This window comes from Apodemus sylvaticus, chromosome 8, assembly GCF_947179515.1.
Source record: "Apodemus sylvaticus chromosome 8, mApoSyl1.1, whole genome shotgun sequence".
Taxonomy (NCBI): domain Eukaryota; kingdom Metazoa; phylum Chordata; class Mammalia; order Rodentia; family Muridae; genus Apodemus; species Apodemus sylvaticus.
In genome coordinates this window covers 80600514-80614346 of record NC_067479.1, presented here as the reverse complement: position 1 = coordinate 80614346, position 13833 = coordinate 80600514, and the positions used below count along the sequence as shown (strand labels likewise).

The 13833-nt window shown below is 46.9% G+C and overlaps 1 protein-coding gene across 2 annotated transcripts; it reads left to right on the top strand.

Annotated features, from left to right (window-relative positions):
- The first annotated feature begins 321 nt into the window (after positions 1–321).
- On the top strand, positions 322–12820 carry Lgals3 (galectin 3). 2 transcript variants are annotated; one of them, XM_052191686.1, is made up of 6 exons: positions 322–408; positions 6373–6394; positions 6957–7322; positions 8437–8525; positions 11460–11625; positions 12549–12820. In XM_052191686.1, exons 2-6 carry the CDS (start codon positions 6377–6379, stop codon positions 12702–12704), a joined length of 795 nt encoding a protein of 264 aa, XP_052047646.1. In that variant the 5' UTR covers positions 322–408; positions 6373–6376; the 3' UTR covers positions 12705–12820. The 2 variants fall into 2 exon arrangements, with proteins under 2 accessions (XP_052047646.1, XP_052047647.1); XM_052191687.1 differs by having other exon boundaries at positions 339–430.
- Positions 12821–13833: the final 1013 nt, after the last annotated feature.

Sequence of the window (13833 nt, the reverse complement as noted above, 5' to 3'; positions counted from 1 at the left end):
GTGGGGGGCGCCTTTTACATCTCAGACATGTTAGGGACACCTGCTCCTCCCTCCCCTCACACTCAAAGTCACTGCGCATTTCTGGGGAAGGCTTCTGGTGAAGGAAATAGGGGCAGGATGAGACCATGCTTCAGACAAGGGAATCTTAAAGGTGAGTCTTAAAGGTGTCTGGGTGTGGTCCGCCAGGGCCCACTGCGGGGCACAGGTGAGGGGCACAGGCTAGCGGGCGTGCCCCAGTCCACCACCGGGAAGCTCCGGGGTCCGCAGGGCGCGGTCCAGCCAGGCGCCTGCGGGGCGAGGGATGCTGCCCCGCCCCGGGAGGGCGGGTCCGGGGAAAGTGTACTAGAAGCCGCCCAGCCACCGCCCAACTCCAACAGCTAGCGGAGCGGTGAGTGGAGCGCTAACCAGGTGAGCACCGAGCACAGATCAGGTGAGCGGCGGGGGGCGAGGGGACCGGTGCTGCTCAGTGCACCAAGAAAGGGCTGGGCTGCCGGGGAATGGACAGAAGTGACCTTCAGGGTCCCAGGCGCCGGTCCTCCGCCGTGGCTCTCCTGCGGGTAACTCTCGGAGAAAGTTAGTCACGACCTACAAACTAAGTCTCTTTGGGATGGCTGAATGCCAGCGGGCCCTGGGCACGCTTTCAAAGCCCTGCGCTCGAGTGAGCCACAACCCACGGAGATCCACCTCGCAGCCGCCTTCAAGCGCTTGTTCCTAGCTTGGCCATAAGAATAAGATGCCCCTCCTGGCACTTTGGAGGTGGGAGTGGGAGTTTAGGGACTCGGCAGACATCGCTCGGGATTCCTGACTAGATCAGCAGGCTCCTTTGGTGCACCTGGAAGCCTTCCACTAGAACTCTTGCTGTGTGGTGCCATCGAGTCCCAACGGGTTCAGCGGAGGCAGGGGCTACAGCGACCGAATGCAGAAGTGCTGACCAGGCCCTAGTGCACATGTGTGATGAGGAACTACTGTAACCTCTAAAATTTTGTGTAAGCCAAGTGACTCATCCCTGACCAGTGTGGATATTTGTGCAATAACTTCTAGGTCTGGGTGGAGGAAGTCTTGGGTGTGGTGGTGTTTGTCTCAGAGTGCAGACCCTTGGCTAGAGGCTTTCAAAAGTTGCATTTATCCGGAATTATCTGTTACTCAAACACGAATGCAGGGATCGATGATGGGGGGATTGAGGCTGTCATTTAGGATTCTTGCTAACCCTGGTAGGAAGCAAGTGATTCCTATTTGAAGAAATTGGAATATTTGTAAAGCGACCCATGGGGAGTAGGGTTCTGGATAATGAAAAGAACATTTGGACTTTGTGACCGGGTTAATTCTGAGGAAAACAACAGGAATCACAGTGTGTAAAACCTCACCAATTTCTGAAATTCCAAGTTGTTTGCTTCAAGTTTATATTTCCATATTTTCATTTGTGTACTTTTAGGGGAAAGGGGAGGTGTCTTAGTTGGGGTTTTACCGCTGTGAACAGATACGGTGATGAAGGCAACTCTTCTAAGGACAATTGGGGCTGACTTATAGGTTCAGAGCTTCAGTCAATAATCAACACAGGCGCGTGGATGGCAGTGTCCAGGCAGGCATGGTGCAGGAGGAGCTGAGAGTTCTACATCTTCATCTGAAGGCTGCTAGTAGAAGACTGACTTTCAGGCAGCTAGGATGAGGGTCTTAAAGCCCACACCCACAGTGACACACCTACTCCAACAGGGCCACACCTTCTAATACTGCCACTCCCTGGGCCGAGCATATGCAAATCATCACAGGGATGTAGCATGCCTCTGTAGCCTAGGCAGTTCTGGAGCTCACTATGTAGCCTGTCTCAGTCTCCCAAGTATAGGGACCAACAGTGTAAACTACCACCCCCAATCGTTTCCATAAAAATTGAAGTTTAATAACAAGAACCTTCCTTTTCTGCAACAGTAGTCTTTGGTGGGGGCGGGTTATGGGTCAAGACCTTGAGACTGAAAGAATTTTTCTTCAGACAAAGGCTTCCTATGTGGTCTAGGCTGATTTAGAACTTGTGATTTTTCCAGGCCAGTACAACCACACCTAACAGTTGTCTCCTTGGGCATGATCATTTTTGCTTTTGTTTTGCTTGTTTCTTGAGATAGGATCTTACAATATAACCTTGGTTGGCTTCACGCTCAGTACAGAGTTCAGGCTGGCCTTGAACCTGTGGCACTCTTTCTTCCATGGCTTCCTGAGTGCTGGGATTACAGATGTGGAACATCCTTACACTAGACGTTTTTTTTTCTAGGAGAGTCATATTTCTCTTTGATGGAGACTAGCTTCCCAAATTCAGAATGTTTGGGAGTTCGGCTTGAAATCTGTCCTCACTCCACACTCTCTCAGGCTTAAGCTTAGCAGTGATTACTGGATGGCTTGCCAAACTGAACACACAGCAGAAGGGGTAGAGAATTGCTTAAGGGTTGACTGGAAAAATTGGCCATTTTTATGTGGAATGAGTCTGTTCAAGGGTTCCCAATCAATGAGATAGTTCACTGGGTCAAAAGCATTTGTTTATTATTTTTCAAGATGGGGTCTCACAGGTAGCCCTCTGGAACGTCATACACGGAGCAGGCTTGGATTTATGGCACCCACCTGCCTCTGCCTCCCAAGCATGCACAGATGCTTTCCAAAGAACTCTTCCTCAGGCAGTGTGGGAGTAAGTGCCTGGATCCAGCGTTCAGGAGGCAGAACCCAAAGATCTCAGGTCCAAGGCCATCGTGGGCTACATTTAGAATCCCATGCCAACCTGGGCCAAAAAAGTAAAACCTGTCTTGAAATATGTAAACAAACTTTTCCTTCTTGACAGTGAGCTAGGTCGGTCTTATTTATGATTCAGGTGCCTATTTGCCTAGCTCCCTCAATAGCCAAAGTCTAAATCTTCACTGCAAGAGACACATACAAATTCACAGACCACACAAACACACATACACACCACATACGCACAAACATAAAGATAGACAGACAGACAAATACACACACACATACTACAGACCCACAGACAGACAAACATACCAATACAGACACAGCTCAATTTAAAAAAATCTATGTTAGAGAAGTAAATACTGTAAAAAAAAAAAAAAACTAACTAAAAACAATGAATACTTTTTTTGGAAAAACACAATTTATTGCTTAAAATGTGGTTTTTCTTAACAATGTGACTGTGCACAAAAGCATTCTGTACCCAGCAGCCCGTGTGTTGAATGAGTCACGAGTTTGTGTTCTGGCCAAAGCTCCGTCTTATTTTTAAATCTGTTTACTATTTCAGCATGCTATGTAGTTCTGGATGAACAAGCCAGAGAATTTTTCAGGGGAATAACTAAAAATTTCAAAGGATTATGTTTTAAAACATCAAAAATGTACACTTTTAAACTAGTGTAGGACAAATTTGAATTAAGAGTCAAGAAACTTGGGGCCTCATCCCCAAGATGCCAATGAGATGGCTTCTGGCCACCAAAACAGCTCTCAGATTCCTCACTTTACAGTAGGAATATTTTCTCCAGTATTGTCACCAGATTGCTAGCAAAATAAAAACAGCTCTGTGGAAGTTCTTTGGAAATCACTGTACAAGTGCTGGGAGGGTGTCATCATCCTGACATCCTGTGGAATGTGTCACAGTGCTGTCCAAAGTGTCATCCAAGGCCCACGTGAGTCACAGAGAACTCTGCTGCCCCTAGGATTTCATTTGGTCAGATTGGAAAATGGACCAGGCCAGCTCTGATCAGTCTTTGCACAGAACAAAGCCCCATGTGGAGGTGTCCCCTAGCATCTCTTGATGTATCGTTCTTGTCACATGGTTTCATTGGTGTTCTGTTAAAACTTAGGTTGTTTGGCCTCCAGGATTAAGAGTTTAACTTGTAGCTGGGCAGTAGTGGTGCATGCCTGTAATCCCAGCACTCTGGGAGGCAGAGGCAGGCAGATTTCTGAGTTCAAGGCCAGCCTGGTCTACAGAGTGAGTTCCAGGACAGCCAGGGCTATACAGAGAAACCCTATATGGGGGGGGGGGGGGGAATCCCAAAAAACAAAAACAAAACAAAAAAAGAGTTTAACTTGCAAATCTTCAAGTGACTTAAAACTGTAGCGTACTTAAGAGGAGGAAAAAGGGTTTCTTTAGGGGGTAGTGTTCATTGGTCAGTTTTTGGAGACAGTCTTGCTATGTAGCCTAGGTTAATGGTAAATTCAATCCTCCTGCCTCATCCTTTTGAGTGCTAGCATTAGAGGTGTGTAGCACCACACCCAGCAATAGGTTGCTCTTGTGTTTGAAACAGGGCCTGCCCGTTCAGCTCAGACAGGCTCCTCAGCCTCCCTAGACCTGAGGTGGCAGGCGGTGACCATCCTTCCTCGTAAACTTGGCTACTTTTAAAGACTGAGACTTTGTTGGTTTTTGTGGCTCCTTATATGTACATTTATCTAGGATAGACATTAACAGCCTGGATTGGTAGTTTTCAACCGTACATTATTTTGGCCTTAGAGATTTACCCATGTTTGAAAACATCTGGAGTTGTCACAAGTTATAGGGTAGTTGCCGCTGGCATCTAATGGCTTGAAGCCAGAGATATTGCTGGAGAGGTGGGAAAAGGTTAACCAGAAATACTAAGTTCCCTGCCCACTTTGAATTTCAAAACTGTTTCCTAACAGGCTCCCACTACGCAGCATTGGCTGGTCTGCAACTTACTCCGTACTCCAGAGCTGGCCTCAGACTCATGGAGATCTGCCTGCCCCTGCCTTCTGAGTGATGGGTGCCACTCTGCCCAGCCTTATTTTCTTAAAAAACTCGGAAGCCAGGAACTGTGACTCATGCCTTTGATCCCTGGAAGAAACAGGAAGGGGAGGCTGAGGCAGGGGGATTGCTGTAAGTAGTCGAGGCCAGAATGAGACCCTGGAGCTTTCGTGTGGTTCAGGCTGACCTCAGCTGAGCTCTTATGCCACTGAACGATGACCTCACAGGCGTGAGACACTATGCTCACCTAGTCATGTTATTTCTTAGATAATTGAGTAAAGCATCACAGGTGGGCAGATGGAGTCGGAAGACAGACTGATTATTTCCAGGTCCCGGTAATTCTCATGCTAGCCAAATGATTGTAGTCATTCTGAGCTCTGATCGAACTCGCCCCCATCCAAAGCTGTCCTCCGGTGGCTGCTTACGTTGTTTTAGCACCAGAGGGTTTGCCAAATATGCCAATGCTGTTAGTTTAATCCCCAGCACCCTAAGAAAGAAAACTTTCCAAACCAAAGCTGCTCTCTGCTGCATTCTCAGGGTCTGTTGAAAAGTGGGACAGGTTCCAGGCATCTTGTGGTTTTATAGGTGTGGCACAGGAGCAAGAGACGGAGGAAACTGGCTATGTCTGCAAACCAGCCCCGTGACTGCTTTGTGTAAGGCAAACCTGTTTGACGGTATCTTGAGTGCAACTGCTTTCTGTTCATGTTGCCGCCTGACTCACCTCTGTGTGGCTGATTTACCACAGTTTTTTTGGAATATCGAGTACCCTTTAAAAACAAAACAAAACAAAACAAAATGCAGGCACCACAGCCAACACTTGAGATGCTGAGGCAAGAGGATCATAAATTCAAGGTCAGGATGAGCTACATCGAAAGATCTTTCTAAAATATAAAACAAAACACTTCAAAATCCAACCAACCAACCACTCCCAGATGTCACCTGTCACCACCATCGCCCTTCCCGGCTCACTAGCAAGCTCTCAGATTCGAATGTCCTGGCAGAGTCTGGTGGCACTGACTCTGTGACTGAGTATGCTCTTGTGCGCATGTGTCTCAGGTCCTTTGCTGGTCTGTGGGCCCTGTGATTGCGTGGAAAGTGATGGCACAGAGCAGGAGTTGGGGTGTACCAATGGAGGATAAATAACCAGGCAGCAGCCGTGACAGCTGTCTTTGAGATCTCAATAGGAACCAACAGATAGCGTCCCTCTAATGTCCCAGAAGGGCTATGGCTGGGAAGAGAGGAGAGCTGTACTTCCCATGAATCCTTGCAGGGGTAGAAAAACCCAGGGAAGCAGGTAGTGGAGAGAAGCTGTGTCATGCACCATCTTCCACGGAGAGAAGAGGCAGGAAATTCTCAACCTACTCCTTAGCCCTCAAGGTCTTTGAGACTTAAGGTCTCTGTCTTAAGAACACAAGCTCCTAGCATCAAGGTCTGACTTCACAACCTAAGTGGGTTTGGAATTTAGCGAGAATGTATCCCCGCATGTCCACAAGATGGTTTTACAGTCCAGCACCACTGACTTAGGCAAAATGATTGTAGACTAACTGCAATTGCCAGGAACTATTGGGATGTTTAATTTCATGAAGGTTTGTAAAATGTTTTAGGCTCAAATACCAATAACCCCTTTGGCTTTTCTCTCTTAGGAAAATGGCAGACAGTTTTTCGGTAAGTAGTTCGTGTCTGTTTTCTTAGCCTCAGACACACTCATTACGGGTTAAAGGTTTCTTTTCCGCCACGGAGCTTTTCCCTTTGGCCCTCCTACTGTGAATTCCCACTGGCTCACTTGAGCACTCAGCACTGGTAGGTTTAGGCTTGCTTTCCCAGCTGCAGATTCCAGGGAGAGGTGTGGCCTCCACAGCAGTGATGTCCCTCCAGGAAGTGGCAGGACCACGGCATGGTCTGCTCATGCCAATACCTGCAGCCGTTCCTCATGTTGATTAGAAAGCATGTGTTCATAACAAGCCATTTCCTGGCGTAAACTAGAAGAGCTTAACCCGCCCTGATCTGCAGCGATGAGAGGTCAGAATAAAGCACAACACAAAACAGCAGAAGACCCAACTCGGAAACAGCAGAATAGGCAAGGGAAGAGTGTGAATCTTTTCCCATCTCCCAGCTTCTTAGATCACAAATGCCTAACCCTAACCCTTACCCTAAAGGTATCCCCAAGTCCCCTGAGATCTGTGTAGTGAAGGAGTCCCATCCTCTAATTGTTTGTCTTTCTTTACAGCTTAATGATGCTCTGGCTGGCTCTGGAAACCCAAACCCTCAAGGATATCCGGGTGCATGGGGCAACCAGCCTGGGGCAGGGGGCTACCCAGGGGCCTCCTATCCTGGGGCCTACCCAGGTCAGGCTCCCCCAGGGGCCTACCCAGGTCAGGCTCCCCCAGGGGCCTACCCAGGTCAGGCTCCCCCAGGGGCCTACCCAGGTCAGGCTCCTCCTAGTGCCTACCCTGGCCCAACTGCCCCTGGAGCTTATCCTGGCCCAACTGCCCCTGGAGCCTTCCCAGGGCAGCCTGGGGCACCTGGAGCCTACCCCAGTGCTCCTGGAGCCCATCCTCCTGCCGGCCCCTATGGCGCTCCCGCTGGACCACTGGTAAGAAGGAAGTTGTTTCATGGGGTTGCTGTACAAGTAGAGAGGGCATCAGGGGGAATTTAAGCCTGCTGCTTGGAGCCATGTCTGGAGAGCCAACCACAGGGGTGTAATTGGTCAAGTGGGGAAAGGAATGTTATGATAAGGCATTGGGTAAGGGTGCTTTAATATAAATCAAGTTAAGACTATAGTAATGAGTGGTGAAAACCTTTAGAGGCAGAAATATCTCTGTAAATATGAGGCCAATCTGGTCTACATAGAGATCCTGTTTCAAAAAACAATTATACTATGAGGCAAAGCTGTATTATTAATAAACACTAACAGTTCAGTGGCTTATACCTAAAACCCCAGCAAATACTGAGAGCTTTTCAAAACTACAAAGCTTTAGCTCAAACTATGGATGCAGGAAAGAGAAATGATGGGGTAAGGGAGACCCCTCCAGCTCACACCCATGCACAGAGCCTTCTGGTTCACCCACCCTCCAGGAGCAACTCCAGGAAGCAGACACAAGGTTTAGTGTAGATCAGGGCGAGAGATGGAAGTTTGGGAGACAGTAGAACCTGTGAGGAAACATCATGAAGGAGAGACCAGAGGCAGGAGCAGGGCTCTGGGGATGCCCGCCACACCTCAAGCACTTGGTGCAACACTTGTGGCATGAACTGTAGAGGTGCTCGTTCAACATCGACTCATCTGCTGGTGACCTCTGAGCACAGAAGCCCCAGGAGACACAAACCTTTCCTTAGGGAGCAGAATTACAGTGCTGGCTGTGTGTCATGTGACAAAGGACCCAGGGACCTAAGCATGAAAAGATTATTGGTCAACAGTATAGCTTAAAATGTTACAAAAATGAGTCTCTGTGGATGAATTATGAGTTGAAACAGCCCCAGAGATGGTCCAAGAACATTTGCTCCTTAATTTGTTAATTTCTCAATTAACTTTTGTGCACACAAGGAACACTCTCTTCATCTTCCATCTCTTCAGGCCCCAGACAAGGTGGCCTCAGAATCTACATAGGTTCTGTGTTGTCACATGCATTGTAACAATGTTTGCACTGTACTTTTACATTCCCCAAGAAAACACAATGCTTTACTGACACTGGAATTCTTGTCCGTCCCAGACAGTGCCCTATGAACTGCCCTTACCTGGAGGAGTCATGCCTCGCATGCTGATCACAATCATGGGCACAGTGAAACCCAACGCAAACAGGTACAAGGGTGACCCCCAACAACCAATCTGTTGAATGGTTTTGAAATAAAGACTATCTTAAGAGGATTTTGTAAACTATACATTAGAATCCATGCTGGGCTGTCACATGGACTATCTCATAATCAGTACTTGATCCCATGTCATGTTTCTATTGGGTTGTTCAGAGTGAATGGTGACATCCTCTACTGTGTGTTGTGGTGTGTGTCATATGCTCTCATCTTCATCAGTGAGTGCAGGGTGGGGCCGGTTGTGGTGGTTTGAATACTCTTGGCTCAGGGAGTGGCACTATTAGGAGCTGTGGCCTTGTTGGAGGAAGTGTGTCACTGTGGAGGAAGGCTTTGAGACAGCTTCCCTCTAGCTGCCTTCAGAACAAGAGGTAGACCTCTCAGGTCCTCCGGCACCATGTCTGCCTACATGCTGCCATGCTTCCCACCATGATAATGGACTGAACCTATGAAACTGCAAGGCAGCCCCAGTTAAATGCTTTCCTTAATAAAAGTCGCTATGGTAACCTTCTCAAACCCTAAATGATAAGCTACCCAGCAGTCTGGACTTCCTAGTTTGCCAGTCAGTAAACATAAGACCCGAGCCTCCGTTTTATTTGTCTAAAGGGGAAGCAAGGACATCTTAGGGTTTCCATTGCCACGAAGAGACACCATGACCAAGGCAACTCTTATAAAGGACAACATTTAATTGAGCCTGGCTTACAGGTTCAGAGGTTCAGTTCATTATCATCATGGTAGGAAACACGGTGTGGTGCAGGCCGACATAGCATTGGAGGAGCTGAGAGTTCTACTTCTGGATCTGCGGGCTGAGTCACTGGATGTAGCTTGAGCGTAGGAGACTTTGAAACCCATCCCCACAGTGACACACTTCCTCCAACAAGGCCACACCTCCCAACAGTGTTACTCCCTATGGGCCCATTCAAACACATGAGTCTTTGGGGGCCATACATATTCAAACCACCACATATGTGTTAAAGATTTCATCAGATCAACCTTTGCCACTGGAACAGAACAGGTTTAGCTGAGATAGACCAAGTTGTGATGAGGTAATTTGGGATCGCCATGCCAATTTACAGTCACCCAGGGATGTCTGGACCAAATGACTTCTAGTCATACTTACTTATAATATGGAGAAGCTAAATGTCCCAAGCAACCCATCTCACCTGTCCCTGAGCTTCGTGGTGCCACAAACATTCCTGTCACCATTAGTGAATTTGTCTTATGGACAAAAGGTAGACATTCCAACCAGGTGTACAGGGTTAGTCAAGAATTTTTAAGTTCAGAATTGGCTATTGAGGTGCATACCGAATATCCTAGCTTATAGGAGATGGAAACAGGAAGATTCTAGGTTCAAGGCCAGCCTGAGCTATATATAGCATGAGTCTATCTCAAAAACAAAAACAAACAAAATGAAGCTATGAACTCCTCTGTATCAGTTTGTACTTGGTAAAGGAATGGGAGCTACATTGTGTCACCAGGTGGACAGACACAGCTTTGACAGGCTTACCCTCACTCCTCCAGCCAACCTCCCTCCTCTGCTTCTGTATGGGAAGCACTGCCCCAAGCCACTCTTCTTCCACATGGCCTAGAGAGATGATCTAAGTTCAGGTTCCCATCACAGGGTAAAACCTGCCTCACAGTAAATACTCTCTTGTATATGTTGTATATGTGTATGTTATTTTCAAAATATACATTTCTATAACCTGTTCCAACATAATGCAAAACTATAGAGTTAACATTAACAGTTGAGGGTTCTTGCGCTAGATAATTTAGTTCCAGTAAAACTAGTGATGTAGCCTGTGTACTGACGGCTCAGAACTGATTCTGGGTCAAATAGTAAAGAGAAAAATAGCTGTGTGAACCCACAAACACCCTAATAAATTCACAGGGAAAAAAAGGTGCTTGTGCGACAAGAGATGATAATCTCTTTTTTTTTATTCGATATAATTTATTTACATTTCAAATGATTTCCCCTTTTCTAGCCCCCCACTCCCCGAAAGTCCCTTAAGTCCCCTTCTCTTTCCCTGTCCTCCCACCCATCCCGAGATGATAATCTCTTTTCACATGACTAGAGCCAGTGGACCCAAACACTACTATCACTTTCCCCAAATGCTTCCTAAGTTATTCAGAACACCCAAAGAATCATTGTTAGGTCTTGATCACACACATCAGCTTCTAGTGTTACTGTAGGGACAGTCCCTTAACAACAGGCTTGTGTTTGCATTAACACACAAGAACAAAAAAGGTCAGAAAGTTCAAGTGGTACCTTCCCCAGTCCCACCTCATAGTGTGGCATGTCCTAACTTTACAACATAGTAACCGGGAAGGAAACATTAGCTATATCCATGTACCATGAGCTTTCCGGTTAACTGTGACAAAGCTAGGTATCTGATTAGTTCTTAGGTAGCTAGCTGCCTTGCTTTTGACAGATATTAAGAGTAATCTATCAGGGCAGGAAAAGAACCATTATTATTACTTATGGCAAGGTATATCATGTTCTCAGGATGGGTCTAAAGTTATGAGACTATCTAGAAGTCTTTGCTGAGTACACGATAGTATGCTTGTGAAAATAGAACAGGGCACTACAGTTAGGAACAACCCCTAAACAAGACAGCTGGTGGCACACACTTGGAATCACAGCCCTAGGGAGGCCAAGGTAAGTGAGAATCACAAGCTGGGGGCCAGCTTGGGCTACATAGTGAGATCCCGTCTCAGCGAGCAGACAAGGCACATTGTCCCGCTGGGCTTTTGAGATCACAGTAATGAGAGAATGTGCCTGTTCCTTTGAGTTGGATCTGATACTGTGGCTCATTTGCCTCCAGAACACAAAAACAGTTCTAACCTATTAGGAAAGGGTTTGCATTTTAGAATTTAGATGTTCTTGACTTGATATATACTTTAATTATCTTTTATTTCTGGTTTAAAACAGGATTGCTCTAGATTTCAAGAGAGGGAATGACGTTGCCTTCCACTTTAACCCCCGCTTCAATGAGAACAACAAAAGAGTCATCGTGTGTAACACGAAGCAGGACAATAACTGGGGAAGGGAAGAGAGACAGTCAGCTTTTCCCTTTGAGAGCGGCAAGCCGTTCAAAGTAAGTTGTTGCCGCTGCTGCCGCGCATGCGCAGTGTTCTCTTACCATGGGGGTCACGGGAAAACTTGTCCAAGGCACCATGCCAACCTTCCTCCCCACCCCAGAAACCAACCTCAACAGGCTAGGGATGAGGCTGGAGCAGCATGTCCTCCAGCTCCTTCAGGAGCCTCTCCAGTCTTCCAATAGCTCTTCTATACCCAGAGCTCCATTTACAGGATATAAGAGAGAATACTCATTAACTATGGGGGAAAACTGTTTGGCTATAAATTTGACATCAAGGAATTCCTTCCTATGTTACTGTTTTTAACTTTTAGGTATTATAGGCCCCATTAAACTTTTGGTGGTTTTGTTTTTGAGAAAATGGGGTTTCTTTCTGTAGCCCCGGCTGTCCTGGTTCTCAAAAGATCCGTTTGCCTCTGCCTCCTAAGTGCTGAGATTAAAGGCCTGTGACTCCACAGCCTGTCTAAAACTAAACATTTTGTATGCAAACTGTTTTTTTTTTTTTTTTTTTTGGTTGGTTTTTTTTCGAGACAGGGTTTCTTTGTGTAGCCCTGGCTGTCCTGGAACTCACTCTGTAGACCAGGCTGGCCTCAAACTCAGAAATCCACTTGCCTCTGCCTCCCAAGTACTGGGATTAAAGATGCACCACCACCGTCTGGCTGCAAACTGTTTTTATGATTGCATTATCTATCCTTCTGATAACTTTGGTGTCTTTTTACTGTGTTTTAAATCTGACAATCTAGATTCATTTTTGCTCTTCAGTTCCTGCTCTGGATCATTTTCATTATGTAAAGGGAAATTACACACACACACACACACACACACACACACACACACACACACACACACACACACGCACAGTGGAGTGTCTAAACTGCACTGGTCCTTACTTGCTTTTGACGGTTTCCACGTCTGGTTCCCAGATACAAGTCCTGGTTGAAGCTGACCACTTCAAGGTTGCGGTCAATGACGCTCACCTGTTGCAGTACAACCATCGGATGAAGAACCTCAGGGAAATCAGCCAACTGGGGATCACTGGGGACATAACCCTCACCAGTGCTTCCCACGCCATGATCTAAGCCAGAAGGGGTGGCACCAAAACCGGCCCTGTGCACATGAGTGGAAAACTTTGCATTTATCTCTCCTTATCCTTCTTGTAAGACATCCATGTAATAAAGTCTCATGCTGAGAGATACCTATTGCTTTGTTTTTCTTTTATGATACTGAGTGTCAAATCTTAGGACCCTGTGAATGCTAGGGGAGTGTTCTATCACTGAGGCACACATCCCTAGCCTTTTAAACTGTGTGTTGTGTGTGTGCATGTGGGCGCAGGTGCCTGCTTGCGCTCGAGGCCTCAGGCCTCCTGGAGCTGGAGTTCCAGGAAGTTGTAAGCTGCCTGACTAGGGAGCTGTGAAGCAGACTTAGATCCTCTGAGTTGTCTTGAGGGGGGACGGCTGACTTGCCCACTCAGGCCTTGGACTTGCACGCATCTTCCTGAGGTGCCCGGATAGGTTAGGTCCACCAATGCCTCCAGCGGCCTGTCTTTCTATACCCTTTGATTTGGAGCAGTGTAAATATGTAAAGGGAATTATGTAATTATCAATAAACCATCCTGATTTTTAAAAAGGACACACAGTGCCTGGTACCAGCTCACCAGTGACAGTTACCACCCGCATCTGGGTAGCTGTGTTACTTGGAGCTGGTAGGTGATTCCAAGGGTTCACTTACACAACCCTAAAAGAGCGGCTGAGGTTGCTGCCGGCGCCTGCACTGTCTTCCAGCATTATTCTGTATCACGCACTCTGTTCTATACGACAGAGAGCAGGTTGCTCGCACTAGCACCGCTGCAATTATGGGACAATCATGTTCACAGTCCTGAAATAGCTGTCCTGGAGGCTGGTCTTAAACCTATTTCCCCTTTAAAGTCCCAGGCCATTGCCTTCAAACTAGTATTGAATACCACTGAGGCTCTGAGTCTTGGTCTTTATGTCCGTTCTCATACCAAACACTTTCTATGTTCCCCAGCAGCAGCAAGCTCAAAGTAGGGAAAGGTCAAAATTCTCTTCTACAATGTTATTTTCTCAAATAGTTTAAAAACTGGCAAAGGCCACAAGCTGGCGTTCCAGGAAAAACAGAAATCAAGAGGTCTGTAAGAGCAAGCACTTGCAATCGCAACTAATGGGACAAGAACATGCAGAGAGCTGGGTC

Excerpts from the sequence above, each read along its gene's own strand:
- Lgals3 (XM_052191686.1), top strand. Across the intron at positions 8,526-11,459 it reads GTGAAACCCAACGCAAACAG|GATTGCTCTAGATTTCAAGA; the intron begins GTACAAGGGTGA and ends GGTTTAAAACAG. Across the intron at positions 11,626-12,548 it reads AGAGCGGCAAGCCGTTCAAA|ATACAAGTCCTGGTTGAAGC; the intron begins GTAAGTTGTTGC and ends TCTGGTTCCCAG.